This window comes from Chlamydotis macqueenii, chromosome 3 (assembly GCF_036417535.1).
Source record: "Chlamydotis macqueenii isolate bChlMac1 chromosome 3, bChlMac1.mat, whole genome shotgun sequence".
Taxonomy (NCBI): Eukaryota; Metazoa; Chordata; class Aves; order Otidiformes; family Otididae; genus Chlamydotis; species Chlamydotis macqueenii.
In genome coordinates this window covers 44681039-44704175 of record NC_141558.1, presented here as the reverse complement: position 1 = coordinate 44704175, position 23137 = coordinate 44681039, and the positions used below count along the sequence as shown (strand labels likewise).

Below are 23137 nucleotides of genomic sequence, written 5' to 3'. Positions count from 1 at the left end.
CTTTGTCAAATTTGAAGCTTTTAAAATTAGGTGGGCGGATCATTCTGCTGCTTTTGAAGTGGTTTGTTCTTTCTAGAAAGGTGGAAATGAGCAGTTGTAGTGAGGAGCTTTTGATCTTGATCAGCTTTTTGTAGGCAGACTGGCATTAGGAGTCTTTTAAGAAGTAAAAAGTAAACGGAGAATAGCAAGTGATGATGATTACACTTCAAAGTCTTGTATGCTGAGCTCAAAGAATCTAAATGCATTTGGCAAGGACTTAGTTAGCTCTTAGTTTTGTCTGCAATGATTGTTTAAAAGGAAGAGATTTAGCTCTTTCTATTTTTAGGTTTTTTTTTTCCCTGTGAAACTGCATAATTTCTACTTAAGATTTTTACTGTGTGCCAAGTAGACACACAGTAGTCTATGCAGCTAACATACCCTCTGAACTCAGCTTTTTCTACCACAAAAATCAGGGGTTTTTTATTTGTCAGATTGATTAGTCAGGTAGTGTTTGCACTGTGACTTGACTTTGTGTATACAAAATGAAAAACTTACCCTATTTGTTTTTCCATCACAAAAAGAAACTTCCAAGCAAGGATTCCTGGAGGCTTCTTTCTGCATAGGGAAAGAGGGAGAGTCTGTCTCCTTTAGGATACTCTACAGTTGATGACTGCAGCCACAAATTACTCATTGAACATGTTCAAAAAATAGGAAATAGTATTGGAAAGAGGCAAATAATAGGAATATTGCCATGGTTTCTAATCTTTAGTGTGTGAAATTAATTTTGTGTAAACTATTTATTTCTCCTCAGCCTACTTGTCCTGAATGGTTTCCGCCTGTTGTCGACAGCTACAGAATTTCTCTCTTGCTTTTTTCTTAGCTATATTTTATGCTTTCTTGGGTCTATGTTTGTTCAGGGTTTTCTTTCCAATAAAATCTCAATCTTTTATTTCCTATAAACTGAAATATTTCTGAGAAGTAATTTCTGAAGCACCTTAGGTTTCTTCCTTGTTTATCTCAATTAAATATAATAATAAAATTGCTGGTTTAAACGTTTTGATTTTGAAATGTTGATCATGTTTTTAATTGTTAAATGAGATCTTTTAGTTGTAATGTTTTCTGTCCCCGAATATACTGGAAAAGGGCAAATGGTACTGCATATATACTGTGCTACTTGCATTGTAGATGTGTGCTGGGTAGCTCATTGCTCTTATCCGTTCATCCCTCTTACGTGCTTTTCAAAGTCAGGCACAAACCCCGACTGACTAGGTCCTTGATATGCTGTGGCTTTTCCAAGAGCTCACAGGTCAGTAAACATTGTCTGATGGATGCCTGTCTGTGTGTGTGTTCGTGAAAACACGGACCATTAGATTAATCAGTTATCTTTTGTTCTGCCTCCTCTTACTGAAAGAAGACTGAAATTCTCCCAGTTGCTCGGTAGGTTTCCAAACCTGCGGTGTGAACGCTGGCTTCTTATAGCAGTGTTAATTTCCAATGCCGTGTTGATTATGTTGGGCTAGATATGCCACATTTTAGGTTGTTGTGGGTACCAGCTGACACCAGACTTTTCCACATGTCTTGAAGGACCTAGAGAGTGGGTTCCGTGGTGGGCTGTGTGTGCTCTGATCCAGATCGTATCACCTGGCCTATGGGCCACAGGATTTCACAGGTGGTAAAGACTTGCTTGTATTTCAGCTGGTCAGACCCATAATTGTTCTTTCATGAAGTTATCTGAGCTCTCAAAATGTGCTGGTATGAACATGACTTTCATTTGGGTGAAATCTGTGGTTTGGACAGTCTTATATAATCTGTCCAAAGAGATAAAAATGGTTATGCTGAAATGAACTCGCAGATCATTTATGTCAATGTTGAATAACCTAAGCACAACTATGTTCCTTTAGGGAGGACATTTCTGCTGTCTTTGCTATAGACTTTTTACATAATTTAGTGTAAAATCATGGGTTTTCTAACAGCAGCTGTATCGGCCTTACAGTTTGATGAATGTCTCGATGAATCTTGTGCTCAGTCAAGCAGCAGTGCGACAAGTGGTGATGGGTAGTTTCACATGAAGCTTGGATATATGTGATAGGGTGCCAAGTTGAAATTGTTTGGGTCTGAATCACCTTTTCATGTTCTAAGGATGCTGCGATGCATGGCTGTTGATGTACATTACGTGTGCTAACGTTTTTTGAATATAAATAGCCAAGAGCTGGAATATTCACATCTTTTGTACTGTATCAAGATGAGTTGCAAACTTACAAAATCAGCAAAGCTGAATTTGGTGGCATCGTTCACTTGCGTGTCTAAGCAGTTGAAGCTTTATACTCTTAAGTACAGGAAATTTTGAAATCTATAATTTAAGAACATTGTGGTATTTAGTATAGTATAAGCTGATTGCTGTGTAAATGTAGCATTATGCAAGAAAGGAAATGCATTTTGAAAGGTTGAGGAGACATGAAGCCATTGATGCAAGGAAGCAGAGAGTAAAGCTTTATTTCATACTCTACAGACATTTCACTTGTCCAAAGTAAATTTCTAATTGATATGTTCACACAGAAAACCTCCAGCACTAACAGTATGTGTGGCCGATGCAGAGGTGTCCGTCCAGATTTGTAGGAACCTGGAACAGGAGCTCTGAGGTACAGATTGCCTATTTCACTCCAGCGAAGGCTGTTCAGATACTGGTGATGGCAGTGCTCTAGGATCGATATTGATGACTGTTCTGCTGATTGGCTTAATGGATAAGAAAGGAGAGGGAATATTCAAGTTCAGTATATAGGTCAATTCCCATGTCTATCAGAGCTTCAGTAGTACAAAGGTCTAAATGCATCTACAGAGGAGATTTAAAAACTTAGGTAGACAGTTTTTTTAAACTTCGTCAAACTTACCTGCTTGATCTGTAACAAGAATATATCTTTTGCTATTCCCAAATATTAGAGGTTTCCTATACATAAATGAGATAGCACAGTTGAAAATGTTTGATACTGGTGGCTCAGGTGACATTATTAACCTGTTTGTGGTACGCAACAAGATGTCATTTGTTTTCTGGACAGAATGGCTCACAGGTTTGCAATATATGAATATTTGACTATCTGTGTTGGTTTTGTTTAGAAGCTACTAGAAATTTCCTCTTTGTCCAGTGGACTTAGCCAGGCCTAGGATGGACCCGCTGCTGGCCAGGGCTGAGCCAATTGGTAGCAGAATGTTCCCTGATAACACCTCTGCGATAACATATTTAAGAAGGGGAAAAATTAAAAAAAAAATAAAAAAAAGATGATGATGATGATATGAAGAAGCTGGGAGTCGGGGCAGAGAGGGGGAGGCGCGAGCCCAACTTGGGCCAGCTCGGCTACAAGAAACAGAGAGGAGATGTGAAGAGAACGTGAGAGGCGTCTGCCTGCCTGTTCTGAAGAATTTTTCTTGTGAGAGGAATGGCTGCAGATGCCAAGGTCAGTGAAGAAGGAGGGGGAGGAGTAATGCTGCTCCTGGCCAAGATTCCCCTGCAGCCTGTGGTGAAGACCATGGTGGAACAGGTTGTACCCCTGCAGCCCATAGAGGTCCATGGAGGAGCAGAGATCCACATGCGGCCTGTGGAGGTCCCCACGCCAGGGCAAGTGGAGGCCTGTGGCACGTGGAGGGCCCTCTGGGGCAGCTGTTCTGGAGAGACTGCACTCCGTGGAAGAGATGACCCACGCTGGAGCAGTTCACGAAGGACTGTGGCCCATGGGAGGGACCCCACAATGGAGCAGGGGAGAAGTGTAAGGAGTTCTTCCCCTGAGAAGGAAAAAGCCATGTAAAGCGAGGTGTGATGAACTGACCGTAACCCTCATTCCCTCTTCCCCCCTGTGCCGCTCGGGGCGGAGGAAGGAGGTAGAGATAACTGAATATAAAGTTAAGCCTGGGAAGAAGGAAGGGTGGAGGGAAGTTATCTTGTTCTCTTTCTCATTATCCTGCTTTGGTTTTAATAATAAACAAATAGTTTTCCCCAAGTCAACTCTGTTTTGCCTGTAACGGTAACTTTAAGGATTTCTCCCTGTTCTTATCTCAAGCCTCAAGCCTTTTTGTTATATTATCTCTCCTGTTCCCTCGGAGAGTGCGGGGAGTGAAAGAGAGACTGCATAGTCTGGTCCCAAGCGGGGCTAAATTATGACACTGTCTTATATTTATATGCTTTGTATATGAAAACACACATTTGTTTTTATGAAGCACGTAATTAAAAGACAACTTGTAAACTAAGCCTCAAAAGCTGTTCGTGTGATGCACAGCTGCACTCCTTCAGTGAATTCATGTTTGGGTTTTGATTAAATGACCGGTGTGGTGAAATCTCTGAGGATTAAAAAAAAAAATTAGTGGCCAATATTTTTTCTTTAATTCTGTTCCTCATAGGACTTTTGATTAATGACTGGAATTTCCTATGAGAGACTTCATCCATATGGATTCTTTGATGTTTGATAGAGGGGTCAGCTCGTACTCCAGTCTGTCCTCACTCGTAGGACAGGACACTTTCATAAGATTTGGAAGACTCTTGTATTTTATTAAAGTGTTTGAAATTGCTCAGAAGCTTTTAGGGAATGTGCAAGGGTAAATGGTGACTGAATCCTTCCCTAAGGAAGACGTGTTATGGAAGAGAAGCTTTTATTTTAGTGAAGTTTTTCTGGTAAGGTATGGCTGAAGCTCTGTAGTAGTTTACTTTACAGTAACAAAATGAATTAAAATCTCAGTATCTCAGGTATTTGACACCGCTGCCTGGAAGTGTGTGTCCCCTGTAGCTACCGGTACAATTCATAATGTCATGTAATGTAACTAACTGATCTTGCGGCATTCCTAAGAATTAATTCCTGACACATTCATACTCCTTGTTACACTATAGCTGACATTAGTCAAAGCCTAAAACTGTGTTTTTGAGGTTTGAATGTGTGATTTGATCTCGTGCTTTTAGAGTTCTAACTCACTACATTTGATTAAACATTTGGACAATGCAGCAACCCCTGTTTCTCTTTCCCAGTAAGTAACAGATGCGGGTGAAAGATCCATCAAGAGCCAACCCTGAGAAACCAAAGAGAAGCAAAAGGCCTAACAGGCAGCAGGATGAGGACTCTTCGGATGATATTTCAGGTAAATCCATTTCAGGTAAATCCATGTTTGGCTCTGAGGTTGAGGGCTAATAACTTCTGTGTTGACTGATGAGAACCAAAAATCATCAGTACCATGAAATATTTTTCTTGTTTGAATTTACAACAGAAATATCTTCAGTCAAGTGTTTATGACATGATCAGTTGTTACACTACGTGACTGCCCTGAAGGGCTGGAGAGTTGGTTGATCTTCAGTGACAACCTCTTCAGAGCAGGAGAATGGTCCTTTGCTGTGTGTGGAAGGTCAAGCACATGTGGCAGGCGGCTGCTTGACTGAACGGGAAGCTTCCAGCTGAACTCAGAGGCAAAAAGGAAGGGCAGAGAGGGTGGAGGCAGGTTTGGGCTGCCCTTGCAGGGGCCCTGAGCGTGCAGGGATGGGATTTGGTAAGCCAGCCTCAGAGTTGGATCTGATGCGAGGTGTGAAGAGTAAGATGGGCTTGTGAAGAGTAGGATGGGCTTGTATGGATACTGTGATGTTGAAATGAAGGCTAAGGCAAGTGCTCACCTGCTGCTTGAGGGGGCAGGGGACCCAGGGACATTGGACATGGGAAAAGGCTGAGGAACTCAATCCATCCTTTGCCTCTGTCTTCATGTGTAAGCTCTGTACTCGGTCCTACCTGATACCTGAGCCTAGTGGCAAACTCTGGGATTTAAGCATTGTCCAGAGTAGAAGATGACTGAGAGCTGTTAAGCAAACTGGACATGCAGAAGTCCATAAGATGAGATGTGATACATCTGAAGGTGCTGAGAGAGCTGAGTAATGTCATTGTGAGGCTACACTCTTTCATCTTCATGACAACAAATTGAGCAGAGCAGCTAATACACTGCAGGGTAGGTCTGCCATTCAGAGTGACCTAGACTGGCTGAAGAGATGGGCTGGTAGAAACTTCTTGTAGTTCAACAATGGCAAGTGGAGGGTTTGGCACCTGGGCCAAAATAACCACATAGAATTACAGCGTGGGAATCAATGGCTTGAAACCAGCTTTGCGGAAAAGATCCTGGGGGTCCTAATGCACATACTGAATAAAAGCAAGCAGTGTGGCTTGTGCCTACTCTATGCTGGACTGTATTAACTAGAGCACAGGGCAAGGTACATGGTTCTTCCCATCTTTTCAGCACTTCTGAAACTTCGTCTGGAGTACTGTGTCCAGCTGTGAGCTCCCTGTTACAAGAAAGACCTTGACTTGTCAGAGGGAGTCCAGCAGTGGGTCACCCCCTCCACGTTGTTCAGGAGATTAGAACATGATGTGTGAAGAGTGGCTGAAGGGAATGGGTTTGTTTAGCCAAAGGAGTGAAAGTATAGTTTCTTTCTTTGACTGCCTGATAGGTAGCTATAGAGAAGGGAGAGCCACACTCTTCTAGGAGGCCCACAGTGAAAGGATAAAGGCAACAGACAAAAGTTAGGGCAAGGAATAAGGTTTCGGATAAAATGACCTTCAGCGGATCCTGCAAACCTAGGTTATTCTGTGATTTTGTAGTGGAATTTGTGCAAAAAATATGTCAGAGAGGAATGGTGGTTGGTACTGATGTTCAGAATGGACAGTTGTAGTAGACATGCACAGGTATTTGAAAATCTTGCTTTATGGATCAAAAAGCAGGTCAACTGCCTATTTTGTCATATGCAAAAATAGATTTATTTAGTATTCTACTGTTGACAAAAAACAAAAAAGCAAGGAAATGAATTTTGTGCAGAAATAATCCTTATACTTTGTTACAAAGTAGGTTTATCTGTTTTTAAGAGGTGGCGTTTATTGGCTTGAAAAGGATTTTCATTGTAGAGAAACTGAAGTACATCCTTAATAAACTTCAGTATATGGGGAACAGCTGGCTGATTTTTTCTGGTTTAGTTCTTTGCTATTTTTTTCCCTAATGCTGAATTCGTTTAAGACTCTACTCTTTTAGGGTACATGTGCTCCCTTTCATAGCTATTTATATATATTTTGTATTTTTAATAGTTGAAACTGAATAGGTGTTGTTTTCTCTAGGCTTAACCTGCCAGCACGTGAGCCAAGCAGTGGATGTGCATCATGTGAAGAGGGCAGTAGCTCAGAGTGTCTGGTCGATATGTGCAGAATGTCTGAAGGAGAGGCGGATGAGTGATGGTGAGCCTGTGGCACCTTCAGACATATGGTTGTGTCTCAAATGTGGCTTTCAGGTAAGCATATGCTGTAAATTTATGGAGATGGATCGGCCCTGATTTTCTGAAGGATACGACTGGTGTGCGTCCTTGTCTGTTTGGCATCTCATTAGCTTCAGTGAAACAGTGTGACCTGTGGCAGTGCTTAGTTGTGAGAGCTCTTCAGCTTCTTCGGTGCAGTAGGATGTTCTTCTTATCTCGTTTTTGGCAGTGTTTTGGGTTTGCGTTATGTGTTACGATGCGGTTTGGCTTCACAAGTAGTAAGTGACAATCCTGCATTTTCTTTGTTCTTCATCTGCATGCTCTTGCCACTTACAGAGAGTTGTCTCCAGGAACCCTGTGGCTGCAAAATGCATCAGTTCGGCTGGCTTATCTGGCAGAAGATCCCATAAATACAAATGAATGAAAAAACAAATATGTCTGTTATTGAATCAGCTTATATTGTGGACATTCAATTGCTAGAGTTGATTGAAACCAGGGAGTGAGAATACTCCTTTTTGTGGCAGCTAGCCATTAGATTGGATCAGTTATAATGTCAAATCGTGGCCTCAGAGTTTAAAATGGCAGGTCCTGACCCCAGGGGCTTGCACAGGTTTCTGTCCTGTGAGTGAAGTAAAGCCTGATACAGAAAAATTCTGTTTGCAGACAATGTCACGCTTAGTTCAGCTAATAGTTGCCTGAACAAAGCATTTCACAATTTTCTTAGACTTTCAGTAGGTCTTACTATAATAAGGGCAGAAGCCAGCTCCTACTAGTATTATCTGAACAGATTTAATTTTGCAAAGAAACATGCTATTCACAGGCTTCAGAGGATAGTTAACAAGATCTGAGGAAGACTCGTATATCTTGCCTGAAAATTTGTAGTTACGGAGGACTTCTTTTAAAAGGAGTTAACTCTGTATGCTTTTTCTTGTTTATGCTGTTAATAGACTCCAGAACTCATGCCTGATTCAGAGACCAGTCCTGAATCTTCTAAGTCCCACTCTGTACATACTTGAAAAATTGCAAATGCTTTCTCTTGAAATTGCTGTACATAAATGTTGTGTTCTGAGTAGCTTTTTAGTACAAAACAACTTATGTATCTTTTCCATTTGCTGTCTGGAATGTATTTAGCATTCTTGAACAATGAGGCTTGCCTATGCTGTCCTTTCCTTGATACTCTTGGACCAAATATGCTATGTAGTAATTTCATTCACATTTTTTAGAGAATTCTTACTTTTGTGAATGCCATAATTTTCTTTCTATCAATACTTATTCAAAAGCTAGGAATTATTTCTATTAAGTTAAAACAAATGTAATAATTTTCTGTACTTCTAACTGATTGTTCCATGTAGAAAATATGATATTTTGAGTTTGTGTTGTCATTGATTTTCCTTTATTAGTAAAAAGAAAATGTGTTCATTTAAAAAAAAAAGTTAATTGATGTCTTTATAGTATTGGATTATAAAGGATGTTAAACCCTCTCAATCCTTGAGAATGCTAAATGAGTATTTAAGGACTATAGCTTTCTGTCTAATTTTGGAAAGTGAAGTTTTTGTAGTTTATTTGCTAATAGTATAGTCTTTTCCTGCTTCCCTTTTTTTCCGCTTACTGTGTTGATGTTCCCATTTTTAGGGATGTAGTAAGAACTCGGAAGGCCAGCATTCTCTGAAACACTTTCAAACAGCACGCACAGAACCTCATTGCATTGTTATCAACCTCAGCACATGGATCATATGGTAAGAATGAGTATGCAGGTGTTTGTGTATGCTTGTATATAAGGACTGCTGATAACTTAAAGCAATGGCTTCTCATGGTAAAGAATAATTCTGACAGATAAAGTGGATACTTCATATAGAAGAAAGGCAGGCTTTCTGGAGAGAAAAATCAGTCCTTTGGACTCTCAGAGGAGTGACAAATCTATACGAAGATAAAAATTTGAGTCTGGTGTGTTCTGTGGAGAGTTGACTGCTTGTAGGAGTTTGTCCTTCTGCTTGTTTCTATATGATTATTTGCAGGACTATAAAGTGAGATTATTTAAATCTGTAAGTATTGCAGTGAATTGGGACTGATCCGTAGAAGAGCATAGAGCATATATGAGATGAGAGATTTCAATTTTATTCCTCTTTTTGGTATGACAAATTGAAACCTAGAGCTTAAGGAACTTGTGTAAGGTTTTTTGAGAAGTTTGTTAGAGCTGGGAGGTGCATTCAGATATCCTGAATTCCAGTTTGTTTCCTCTTTTGTTTAGGTGTTATGAATGTGATGAAGAGCTGTCAACACATTGCAACAAAAAGGTTTTGGCTCAGATAGTTGACTTTCTTCAAAAACATGGTTCCAGGGCTGAACCTAGTAAGTTTACACAAATAATTTTATCTGGAAATGTCCGTAATGTATTGTCTCTAAAAATGAGCATTTCAGATTTTGAGTCATGTTAAACATACAATTGAAAAATTATGTATGATGCAAGTATAATGCAATTTGTAATTGCACAATTACTTGCCTGTCAAAACACAATGTTCTTTTTTTTTTTTCTACAGTATGATTATATTTTAAAAATATTTTAGGCACTGTAGGACAATTTTTGCAAATTTTGTCTTTAATGAATAAAGTTTATTGTAAAGAAGATGTTACCTTAAATAAGATGCCATATAAATTAATGCACAAAAACTATACAGAAGTATAAATGAATTGAATTTTCCTAGCGTAGATGTGTTACATCTTAACATTTTTGTGATATGAATTTGTTTTCCATAGTTAGTTACATTTGTTTAAGTGGATTTTCTCTGACTCTGTTGTTGGATGTAATACTTTCTGTTCATTTATGTTATTGGGTTTTAATTGGTAGAATACTAATTTCTATTAATAGAAAATAGTATTAAGTTATTTTCTTATGTTAGGAGCCTACTGTTCTTCTCAATATATGTAACAGTAGATAGAACTTTGTATGTGTGGCCCTCAGCTGTTTACTCTTGATAACGTTGATGTTATTTATTCCTACTATAACACACTCGGGAGTGTTTCTGGCTTGTGACCTAGAGAGCACGTTGGATTCCAGATTTTCTTCACAAAACCCAGCTTAAGTAAACTTTTAAAACAATTGATTGCAATTTTTAGCAGAGATAATCAACTGGTTAGAAGTAAGAAAGAAGAAGGATTGCCTCCTCCTTGGAGAATTAGACTAGATATTTCTGTAGCTGCATGTGCATAAATCCTACTGGTTTTAAGAGGTGTTACATGTTTTTTGAGGGGAAAAAAAAATGAAAGGACACTCAGAATTACATATTTTTCAGTTTGATTTAGTCTCAAGTTGTATGTTAAATTACTCGATTGTAATAAATTGATAAATTACTACTTCTTTCATCTTCACTTGGAGCAATGAAAATATAGCATGTGATTTCACTTGTGTTCACAGCTTCAGTTTCAAGTTTACGTGTAATAAATGGGTGTTGCAGCTTGCTTGCAGATGAAATTGCTGTAGTATTTGTTTCAATTAATTTAATGGAAACAATTCCATTTTTCTACTACTGGATAAGACTTTCTGAGTGATACAACTCTGTGCTTCATGGTTTAGATTCTTAATTTGTGAAACTTCAAAATATCTAAAGTTTTCAGAGTATTGGTGCTTAGAAGTTTTCTGTGAAATATCTTAAATCAAGCAACTGAAATTCCAAACTAACTCAGGAAAAATAAGCTTAAATTAGGCTCAGGGTTTCTTAAAAATCAGGTGTTTATAGCAGAGCAGGGCAGAATATATTTCTGCTGTATATGTATTTGTTTTTCATTTTGATACTTTGTTTTGAAAACACATATATTTTGCTTAAGTATTTGCCTGATACAACTGGAAACTTTTCTGTAACTGGAAACAAAATTGTGTTGTTTTTGTTTAGGGTGTAAACATTTTTTCCCTTTTTTTCTTTTTTCTTTTTTTTTTCCTATTTAAACTAGTTTTCCCTGCAGTTTCTGAAACCAGGCATTGAAATGAAAAACTAGCTGTCATCCAGCTTCAGTTTGCGGTTGTGCGTTTTGTGGTAGCAGTGCATTGATTTGGCCCTGCTTGCTTTGATGCCTTGGAAAAGGAGGTTCACAACAGTGATGTAAAAGGTAGAGTTGGGTGCCAACGGTGACGTCAGGCGAGTGGTGCTGTGGGCAGCGTGAGGGTCCTCCTGCAAGGTGGTGGGAGATGCAGGGCAGGTTTCAATTGATGATGGAATGAGGAGTCTGCTTTCCTGGCATCTCGGACCTTGTGCTACCGTTCCGCACGGTTACGCTTCATCCTTCAAATTCATGCATGTGCCTGATTTTGAGCGTCTGAACAGTCACCCTGGCATCCTTCAAAGCTAAGGAAGTCATGCGCAAGCCTCGTAGGGTGGCTGCCTCAGCAGCAAGAGGTCTCAGCGTGCGGAGGTTGCTCCTGCAGAGCAGTTGTGTCTCCTGCTGCATGTTGGGAAGGGGCTGAGGCTCAAATGCAAGCTTTTATTCGTGCAAAAAGCGTGTGCGTGTGTACTTCCTGTAGTGTTTTAAAGGTGTAAGTCCGCGACCCTCTGTGGATGGCAGAGTATGGCTGTGCTGAGCAGTTTGGATCCTGTTCTTGAGAGCTCTGGGAATGTGGGCCCAAAGGTGATTTATTGGGTTTTCTTAAGTGGCAAGGAAAAGAAGAAAAAGCTGTTTGCTTGGCATGATCTGTTGCTTTGGGCCAGGCCTCCTGCTGGAAGAGGCTGGGAAACAGCCGTGTATTGGTAAATAAGTGGCATGCATGACAGGGAGTTCCCAAGCAGGATTGGCGTTCTTGTTTCATTTTGATAAATGTAACAGCGATGCCTTTTCTATTTTATGTCAAATACTTGGGCTGACAGACTTGGTACTTTCCCTAAAGAAATGTGACTTAAGTAAGATTTTTTAATTTTCCTTAAATTAGACTGCCTTTAAGGATTTTTTGAAAAATAAAATCTGGAATCAGAATGTAATTCATGCTGTAGTCCAGAACACAAAGGACATGAAGTGTAACACTGAAAATTAACTCTGCTATTGATAACTTATCTTTTGGGGTTTTTTAAGTGTAGCATTTTATTTCATGTTACAGTGATATTTTCAGTGTAACTAGCATCCTTTAAATTATTAGTTGGCTTAGATGTTTAAAATTTATTTTGTATATTCAGCCATTAAAAATTAATTTTAAATAAATTAAAAATAACTTGTGAGAAGCAAGTAGTGTAGAACTGACAATAATTCATATTTCTCACATAAAAATCAATCTTGTTCTTTTTTTCCCATTGCTTTTCTGTTTCTTCCTGAAAAAGCAGCCAAAGTGAAGACAGTTAATTTTCATATCAGAATGTGGCACTGTAACAACAATTCGTCTTATGTCTGGATTTCTCTCTGTTATAACAACTGCTTAGCATGGTGCGTCATTAAAATTCAAATAGCATTGTGTAGAAATTTCTGCAGAAATGCAGTATGAACATGAATATAAGTAACAGATGAGGGCTGCTAGGTTTTTTTTTGTGTTCGAAAGTGCAGGAGTCATTTAAAGATAAAATAATCAGCTTAAACATATAAGGGAGGGTTATATAGATTTCCTAATTAATGCATCTTGGAAAATAAACAAAAGCAAAATGCTTGTCATTTGGTACTAATGTGGTGGAATAGTGTGGCAGCAGGATCCCTGCTTTTCACTCGGCCTCTCATAAAGATTCAACTTCACTTCAGCTGTAAAAATGTGCAAATTACATTACTACTACATGACTGACTTCTGTAATTACATTAAGCGATTGAGATAAATCCCAGTGCTGGGTTCCCAAAAGAATGCTTGCAGCTGTGTGATTTTCGCATCTGATCCTATGGTTTGTTTTACCCAGCAATGACTGCTTTATTTTTTTTTTTCCTCCCCCCCCCTTTTTTTTTTTTTTGAGAGGAGTCTGTTTGGTTAAAAGGTCATGTTGGGCACAAGATGGAAGAATAAAGCAAGATTGCTTTCTAGGGTGTACCACCCAGAAATTTGTTTTGTGGAAAAGGTTAGCAGGCCATGATGATTTTCACAGACAGGCAGGTGCAGTATTGTCCGTGTGGCACACTTGTGAGCTTCACATGGACATAATGCACATGTAGTACACAGAAACCATGCTGAGACATTGCGATCTGCGGGTCTGCTCATTTACTGGAGAAAATAAATTGTTTTGCAGTTTTAAAAGTGAATATTACGCCTATTTTCCTTTACAAAAGCCAAATTAGACATCAGTGGAGACATAAGATTGCATACTCAATTTTTTTTTATAGGACAGTTAATTAAATTGGTTTGTGTGGCCATAGAATGGGAAGCAAGAATATTTATTCTCAAATTTTGTAGTTAAATTTATTGTTGGGAAGGTCAAGAGGAGTTATGAGGTTTTGCTAGTAAATTCAGCTGCCCAGCTTTTCCAATAGATAAGAGTTAGAAACTTGATTTCTATTTTAATGGATGTAACTGATGCAGACCAAAGATTTTAAAATATATAATTTTACAGTACAAGTAATAGGTGTTAACTTGTATGGAAAAACAAATAGTATGATGAATAACTTTTCAGATTTGCATTCGTCTGTGGATATTAGCAATTGACAAAAGATCACACTGAAAAAAATAGTTGTATTCTTTCATAACTGATTTTCACTACGTGTAGTTTGGAGACTGAAGTCATGTAAGTCCATTCTGTCTATTTAAACAGCAAATTAACTAGCAGAATATATTGGTCCTCCAAATCTGAGATACACTTCAGCGAGAAAACATTTCTGTTGTTGGCCATAAATTTTCTTTCAAGTTTAGTTACTTATTAGGACCGAATGTTAATTATAAACTTCACAAAAAAATTAAAACTGAGTAATTGGCAAAAAAGTTTTGGACATTCTGTCATTTTTATCCACAGCTTCTTCCCTTTCCTGTCCACATACTTGTAAGGTGTAGCACAAGTCGTCTGAGCATAGAGGATCAAAACTGGTGCTTGAATAGCTTGCTATTTTACACTATGCAGACATTTCTTTAGTTTATAACATTCTGGCAGAATCAGAGAAATAAAATTGCAGTCTGTAATCCTTAATTTGGTATGATTGTAACACTGCAAGAGAAATTGGGCTTTTAAAACGTTAAGCTAGTGACCATTTCAGAAGAGAAGTGTGCTGTTTTTGTAAGGGTTAGATTCTCATTGTTGTACACTGTTGAAAAAAAATTTAAATTTTTTAAACAAAAATGGAGTGCCAGACAATTTAGTAGCATTTCATAATACAGCATGATGAGAACTTGGTAAAAGAAAGGCAATCTATTAACCTTGTTTTTACTGTGAAGACCTTCAGCTGAAGCACCAGAGTTGTATTCAATAGAAAAGGCTTGACCTTGGAATAAAAGTGCATATTCCTGGAACCCTCATTTTTAATTAAAAAAAAAAAAAAGTAGCATTGAAAAGGTGATAAAAAATGCTTACTCCCCTGGCTGAAAGAAAAATTGGATGTCATTTGTCTTTTTGCTTGCATACCATCTGCACCCCCAGGCACAGTTCAGTTTCAGCAAGGGTGGTGCAGAAGTCCATGTGCGCTGCAAATGTTTGAAATACTGGCAATACAAATTGATAAGGAACCTGTGGTAAGTTTTCTGAACGTGTTTTGTAAGTGGATGTGTCAGCACTGTGTGTGTTGGTGCACCTGGTCCAGCGACTTGTTCTGATTCATGGACTGAATCATTGTCTGTGTTAACGCTGGGCTTAGGAATCTCAGTCACATACCCATGAGGCCGGTGCTGTGCAGCTGTGGGACAAAATGATGTTCCCTGCCTCCAGAGAGCTTACGAGACAAGACTACAGGTGAGCAGAAGTGGGTAAAAAAAAAAGCTGAAGAAAAGAGTCAGGAGAAGGGCACATTGCAGGCAAGATCTGTAGCAGTCTCTAACTACTGTTCTCTTTCCTGTGGGTCTGGTGGGAATGGGGTTTGTTTGAATGTGTGAGCCCCAAAACAGCCACAGCTGGATGTGCTGTCCCTGCTGTGGAGGGACAGCCCGGCCCAGGGCTGATGTCCACGGTGCCCGAGAAGGGCAGAAAGGTTGAGGGTCACCATGTCGACTCTCTAAAAGACGTAATGGTGGACTACGAATAGAAATCAGTCTATGGGGTTAATTACTTTTGTGCTTTTCACCTACCTTGCTCTCATTAATGTTAACAAGGTCCTTTATAACAGGTATTACTGCACGTGGACGGATGGCTTGTGCTACTGCTTTTCTCCTATTTGGCCAGGAGCTGAAGGCCCTTGTGGGCAGCAGCAGATGACAGCCATTTTGATGGAATCCTTCTGCTGGGGTCCTTGTTGTGTCTATACAGGCTTAAAAGTCACTTTTCATATCGAAAAGCACGCCTGTTAAAGCATTACAGGGTTGCAAGATTGAATCGGCAAGAGTCCATGAAACAGTTCAGTGCAAATTCACTTTAAAAAATTATGTATTAGCCTTTTGATTAATAACATGCTTGTAGCCTTGGGTTAATCTTGCAGAAGGACCCTCCAGCCCCAATCTGTAGAAGTATTAGCTATCACAGTCATTACCAGCATGTTCCATTAAGACTGACCAACTCTTCACATGTCAACTAAACATTCAGCTTCAGGCCTGTCTGTCATTTGTCACTGAACTGGGGACACTGAGCAGAGTTAAATTAAAACTGCCGTCCCTCCTCTGGCTCTATGTGTCCTTAAAAATATCTGTGTGGAATAAGAGAGGCAGCAGATAATGTTTGTAGTGGTAAAGCAATGCTTTCCCATCAATACTTTTTCACAGACATAAAAAACCTAGAAAAATGTCACGTGGATGTGTTTGTAAAAATATTAAAAAATCAGGAGGCAGTAATTAAAACCTTCTGAATGAAAGGAGGTTCCTAGACTTCAGTAAAAACATGCAGGTCTTTTCTTAATTTACTGTTACTTCTCCCTATCATAATTATCCAGCTTTGTGGCAGTCGGATATCTGGTTCTCATTTATTGTGTTTTATAATTGCGTATTCATCCGGCTCTTATCGCAAAGCTGGATGCTTCGGCTTTGTTTTCCCTCCCTTAAATAATTCATATGTAAGGTTCAGCAAATGGAACCTTGCTACTTGTGTGAAGCTGCCATTTAACCATGAAGTGAAATGCTTTTATTGAGTTTGCCCTGCAGATATGGTCCGCTGTGGCAGTGCTGTCCATATTTGGTGGCTGTGCAAGGAGAGCCAGGTGGTGCTGCAAAGCATAGCACAGTGAAGCGTGGACAGATCTAGGTTTGACATTTGTCATCCTGTACTGCTAAAGGGAAGAGAAAAATCTGCTTTTCCATATGCTTATGCTTTAATTTTTGCCTGCAGTTTTGTCCAGATGGCCTTGTGAACATTGTTTACTTTAAGATGCTGTCCCAGATGTTTTGGAATGCCGATGGATAAATGCAACAACTGTGGTATACTAATACACAAATTATTTACACAATTTTGGCTTTTTTTTTCCTCTCTTTTTTTTTTTTTTTTTTTTTAACCATCTCTTCTCCCCAGCACTGCTCTCTATGGCACTGTTTTGTGAGGGGAAGAAGTCTCCACTTACATTATGTTAGATTTGTGAAAGTGAGCAGTGCTTTCGAGTTGCAGTCACTTGGAGCTCCTGTTCTCTTGCGGCGATTCCTCCGGAGCTCTGCGTGGGTGGATGAGTCTCAGACACTGTAGTGTGCCCCTTGTGAGTGTGCCCATTAAAAGGTGTTGCTGCATGTAGCCCATAAAACAGTGACTGTTTCAGGGTGTGAGCAGCTCCCAAGCTGTTTGTCATGCGTTGCGTTCAAAAGCACTTTGTCTGCTTTTTCAAGGAGAGCTTGGTGTTTTACTTTGCCCTTGTACTGTCTTCATTTTCCACACGAGTGGAAAGGAGAGTATTTTAAAGCTGTGTAAGCAGAATTACCGAGAACGTTTAAAAATGTTTTTAAACAGCAAAGCATCTCTTACTGTGTTTTGGCATACTCCGATACAATTCAGAAAAATAATTATGCCTTGATGGCACTACAGGATGCAGACAGACTGCATCAGAAGCTTGTTACCAGATACAATAGATATTTTAATGACTTATTTTTTATTTAATTTTATTTTTTCTTCTTCTAAGCAAGAAGCTACCTAGGAATGTACATAAGTGAACCTTTTGGCCTGAGCATTTCATTAACGTAAATAGGTCTGTTAGTTATTTCTCAAGAACACTTTAATGAGACTTCAATGTGAAACTCATTAGAACAAATACGTGAATTCATATGTCAAGACAGGGATTGCAGCATCACAGTTCTTGGCATCTATTAAGTCCATAACTCGTTTACATTGATGTGCATTGTTAATCAATATTTAAGACACCGCAGATGTCAGTAATGTTCATATTTAGTCCTGCAACCATGACAATATGAAAGTTGCTAGTAGAATTCGAGGCTAAATATTGTTATCTCAAGTCTTTCCATTACCTCTAGGCTACAAGTTAATGACTATCTAACTTTACTGCTCCTCATCTATTTAAATAATAAGGGAAATATGTGGACATTATACTGGTAGCATATTCCATTGCAGTTTTATCAATTTTTTGTTGTTTGAGATTAAAACACTAGCTTTCTATGTACTTGGGTTGTGTTAGCAATTCCTCAGACTGTGAGAAAGGGAGGTGCATTTAGGAGCAAATACAGTGTTTGGGGAAACTGATAACAACTCTGATTCGACCATTGATCAAGTTGTACGAGGCAATTCAAACAGACTGCGATAATTGACAAAGACTTGCAGCATTCAGGTGGTAACTTTTGGTTTACCTTTCTTCGAATGCACCAAAAAGCAACCTTTGTGTGGTGTTTCTAGTGCATCTAATGAACGTACAGCTTAACTGCCTCTTGTTAAAAAACTGTTAACAGAGTGTGGTTTATTTTATTTATTGCTTGTGTAATTGAAAAAGTTACAATCTTATGGGACAGTATGGTTATTGTGGAGGGCTTTGTTGGTTGTATGTAGTTGTTGGGGAGATTTTTTTTTTTCAAGAGGTTTAACTGCTAATATCTTTTTTTTGAAGATTAGGTAAAGCAGCTTAGCGTACCATCAAGGTGTCTTTTTGCATATGTTAAAAATGATAAACGTAATCCATGGAAGGACTGAATTGATTAAATGATGCAATTAAATAGTAATATTAATCTATAGTTTAATTATAGGTTCATCAAAAATCATACGACTCCGTGAAGAAAACAGTGAATCAAGTGAAATACTGAAAGGAAAAAGTTCTGGTAATGGCACATCAGTTCCAGTTAAAGGAATAAATAATTTAGGAAATACGTGCTTTTTTAATGCTGTCATGCAGGTAAGATGGAAAGATTATACAGCTTTCTCTTAATAAATTTCAGAAATAGTTAATCTGTATAAACTGTGGGCTTCAGAAAAGGTTCTGACTGTTACCAGTTTTCAATCTGCTTTCTGAAGGTCCTTTTCAAATTCTTTTTACTCCTTGTGATCAAGCAGTATTTCCTGTTATAACAAAAAAGAATTGCTGGATCAGTAGCATTTTTCACAGTAATGAGAGAAATGAAAATGTCAAGTTTTACACACTGCATATGTGTGTGGGTTGTACTCTAGCATATGGTTTTGTTTCTAGTTCAGCACATTAGGCAGTCATGAGTAATGCACAGTATTTGCCCTACTGGGGGTGTGAAAAGTGGTACTTCCTGCGTAATGTAAATGTCTACGCAACGCATTTTGATGATTGTAAGCCCCTACAATAGATGCAGTTATAGAAGTACTTTTATTGATCATGTTTGGTTGGTTTTTTTTTTTTTTTTCTGACCAGAATAAGAGGAATGAGCTATACTAATACACTTGTATTGATGCTGAGTGTACAACTTACCAAACATCCTCAAAAATATCAGCAGTTAGTGGGTTTTATATTGGACCATCCCGTTGCTTGTCAGTTGCAGCCAGGAGTGAACAAATGAGAGAAAACTGCTACAAAAGTGTTCTGAACTGGCACTCTTTTGTGACCACCATCATGAACACAACGTAAACTCAGCAAATAGTAAATTTGTAAGCAGTAGAACTACTGCAAATTGTTGTCTGTCTGTAGTTAGGGGATTGTAGAAACCTAAGTGATCTGCAGTTAAAGTTAACCAAACATAAAGAAACAAAGCTGAGATATGTTGAGTTGATTTCTCTCTTAAATTCAGAGAGGTAACGCTTCTCTGTGTGCCAAAGCCTTTGTGCTTCTTGAGGCACAATAAGGGGGACTGCAGAGTTTAAAAGAAACAAATTATTTCTGATACTAATGTCCTCACCATTAAAAAAACCCAAACAAACAAATCTTGTTTTCAACAAACAAAGTTATTACTAGGAAACTATTTTGGAATTACAGAAACAGAAGTAGGCACAATATCAGAAACAGTCTGAGATCACTGATCTTGGGTCTTACAAGGATGATATCTGCTTTTTCTAGTGGTCTGATTTAAACCTCAGTTGTACATTATGAAATATATCTGATTTTGTCTATCCCTGAAGCTAGAATTTATAACTAAAGAAAAATGTATATTTTAAACATCAGTATGTGTTTCTTGGGTTTATTCTTTTTTTTTCTTTAAGAACTTGGCACAGACTCATATACTAAATGAACTGATGTACGAGATGAAGGAGAAAGGAACAAAGTTAAAAATCTGTCATACTTCAGACTCCCAATTGGTAAGTATGCAGAGAGAAATACAAATTTGGCAAAACGTGGGAAGAAGCTGGAGGATGTGAAATCACATTTCTGTTAAGGACATGCTCTTCAAGGCCAGGTTGGATGAGGCTCTGAGCAACCTGATCAAGTTGAATATGTCCCTGTTCCTTGCAGGGGGGTTGGACTAGGTGACCTTTAAAGGTCCCTTCCAAACCTAACTGTTCTGTGATTCTTATTCTGCTGTTTCTTTTGCCTTTTAATTGTTAGCTGGTTTATGATATCTGTGAACTCACTCCTTTTACAAAAATAATTATTCAGCCCTGGAGGAGGGGGAATAATCACTTCCTTTCACGTTTGGTGACATTGAAGTAGCAAATAATGCTTGACCTTAAGAAATAGTGGCTGGCTTATTTTTGTTTCCCATTTTGTTTCTTCAGTATGAATGTATGATACAGGAAATAGTACATTTGGCTCTGGAAAGTGTTCAGGAAATATTTTTTTTCCAGTCTGTCCCAACCCTTCATTGATAAGGCTTATAAAATATATCATGTGCTTCATGAGCCAGAGGATTAAACTGAGAGAAGCAAAATTTCAGTGAGGACCAAATTTCTTATCCTCAAGCTCATTGCAGGCATATGGGAGAGAGACTCCAGTGGTTATTATCAAAATAATATGCCGCTGTTCCCTGTCATGTCTTAGAGACTTGAATTTTCATAATATGTTGTTGGCAATAAAGACAATACCCCCTTTTCCTCTGCTAGCTAAAGAAAGCAATTTTCAGAGGATTTTTTTTTTTTTTACATTTATTTTTTCTTTTTCTGCTGTTTGCTGGGAGCTCTCTGGTGGCAGTGAGGGCTGAGAGGTGGCATTCTGTTTCAGATACCTCTGAAATGATGAAGATTTCTGTGTGTTGCTGTTGGTGATGTTCACCAGGCAAGAACAGTGTGAAGTTCACGGCATTGCTGTCTATATTTCCTCCAGTGGCAGTTTTGAGCAGCAACATGTTTCACTGAGTTATTCAGAGCCACAGAGGTCTGGAGCTTGTTTGTGCCTGGAGGCTTAGAAAGCCAGTGGTACATTGGCTTATGCTTGATGCAAAACTTGCAACAGCCATAAGGTTGAAAGATTTAATTTTTGTTTAATGACAGTGCTTACAATGGAAATAGGATCTTTGGAGCAAAGGCTGTGTTTTCTGGTCTTTGCATGTCAGCACAGAATTAAAGGGCTGCCGTAGTCTAACTAATAATAATACAGAAACTCCTAGGTTTGTGCTTGGTAAAGGGCATTTTTCCTCTTTTGGTAGTATATATATCCAAATACTTTACATTTGTGTGTATGCATAGTGCTTATGTTTTGTGTGGATCTGCTTTGTGGACGAGGTAGCTTCTCATAATTGTTTGCCTGGCAGTTGTAAACTGGTTTTGGGAGAGTCAGGCCAGCTAGTAGGAAGCACTGTGGTCATGTATGAACCTGGGAACTTCTTGGGTAGAGCTCTTGATCTGTGGCTGTTGAGACACACATGGCATGTAAGCAGTGCAGGAGTGTCTCCTGCCCTAAGACCGGCTCAGGTAGCGGCTGGCCACCTCCGTCCCATGCCAGGACCTGCTGGCTGGGACGAATCTCATACCAGGAAGGGCTGTGCAGGATGCACCCTTTGCCTGTACCCTGCTGCCACAGTGAACCTGTGGGGTCTGCTGTCGGCTCCTGCTGTGAACCACTGCGAGTGCCTTCCCAGTGCCTGGTTCCTGGAGGAACAGGGTATGTTGGATGTGTGGGAGTGTTGGTGTGTGGCTCACAGGTCAAAGAAGCTGGACACCCCTTTCCTAAGGTTCAGTAGACGGAGTGCCACTGAACTCTGTCTTGTGCTGGCCCACAGAGGAGGTCGCCCATGTTGTTTCTCCGACTGAATTTCAGTGCCTATGGGAGTGAGAGTAAAGCAGGTAACACAGGTGGTAGTCTGTTTTTGTGAGAATCAGACTGGCTTATTGACATGCCTGTTTCCAAAACTATTGCTAATCAACCAATTTGCTTGACATGAATTTCTTTGTTTTGCAAGTGTTAAATAGTAAGCTTTCTCTTCAACTGTTTCAATCATGTAGGTGACATCAGTATTTAAAAAACCAAGCAAACAAAAAACCCACTCCAAGACTGAAAGTTACCTTGTTCTTTGTCATAAATGTACAAATTTGAAATGTCTTGTGTGCCATTAACTTTGAAATCTGATGTGCCATTTACCTTTACTTTGAAGGATCCTTTGGTGGTAAACCTCTCCAGTCCTGGACCTTTGACTTCAGCCATGTTCTTGTTCCTTCACAGCATGAGGGAGGCTGGAAAAGGTCCTCTTTCTCCCAAAGTGCTGTTCAGCCAGCTTTGTCAAAAGTACGTAATGTCAGTATCTTTTACTTGCTTATTTTTAATTTCTAGTGATGTTTCTAAGCGTGCCATGTCTGTTGTCCTTTTTAAGGTGCCGTTAAACTTTTACTGGGGAATCCAGAAAATGTCTTCTTCATGTTTTAAAGTTGCAGGGCTCCTTGTTGCACTCCAGGGTTGTAGCTGCTGTTCATTAAATGTATGGCCCAGTCCATAACCGCTAACTTTCAATGGGCTTTGAACTGAGTGTGAGGGGGCAGACCAGGGCATGGTAAAACTGAAGAAAATGGAATTACCTTTCAGGTTTTGTTGTATATTAGCATAAAGCTGTGCTAATGCTGCAAAGTGTATGTAGGTATTTTGAAAAGAAGGGTAAGCTTTTAAACAGGAAACCTCTGCTATGATGTCTGACCTTGGCATCAATTCAAAATTAAAAAAGGGTCTAACAAGTAAGGACTTGAAGCAGTACTGAAATGGCATATGGCTCCAGATTGCAAAGAGCTTACAAGCCCTAAAGAAACTCCTGTTTCTTGGCATGGAAAATGTTTACAGTGGTGCTTTGTAGGTGCCTTCGATTATGATGCAAACAATCTTGCTTTTTAAAACATCTGTAGAAGACCTATTTAAAAGTTGATACAAATATTTAAATATTAAATAAATATAAAGAAGCTGTAGAAGCAGAGTAACTGGAGGACCATATAGCTGAATGTCACAGTTAAAAAGATTAATAATGCATGTTAATTTAATTGCTGGAGTATTATTGTATGGAATTTCAAGTGTTCTGCAGCACAAGAGTTAGGAGGAAAGTCGCAGCCTCCTACCATGGCGTTCCAGGGCAACCTCACTGTGCAAGTATAGGTTTAA

General features: G+C 39.0%; 1 protein-coding gene across 2 annotated transcripts in view; it reads left to right on the top strand.

Annotated features, from left to right (window-relative positions):
• Positions 1-23137, top strand: part of USP45 (ubiquitin specific peptidase 45) — a 56413-nt gene that overhangs the window by 4575 nt on the left and 28701 nt on the right. For both annotated transcript variants that reach the window (XM_086744399.1, XM_086744398.1), the window contains exons 2-8: positions 4985-5094; positions 7098-7267; positions 8864-8967; positions 9480-9580; positions 18417-18562; positions 19828-19923; positions 22152-22282. In XM_086744399.1, coding sequence (XP_086600525.1) covers positions 4995-5094; positions 7098-7267; positions 8864-8967; positions 9480-9580; positions 18417-18562; positions 19828-19923; positions 22152-22282 — 848 coding nt within the window. In that variant the 5' untranslated portion in view covers positions 4985-4994. The remainder of the gene's footprint in view (positions 1-4984; positions 5095-7097; positions 7268-8863; positions 8968-9479; positions 9581-18416; positions 18563-19827; positions 19924-22151; positions 22283-23137) is intronic.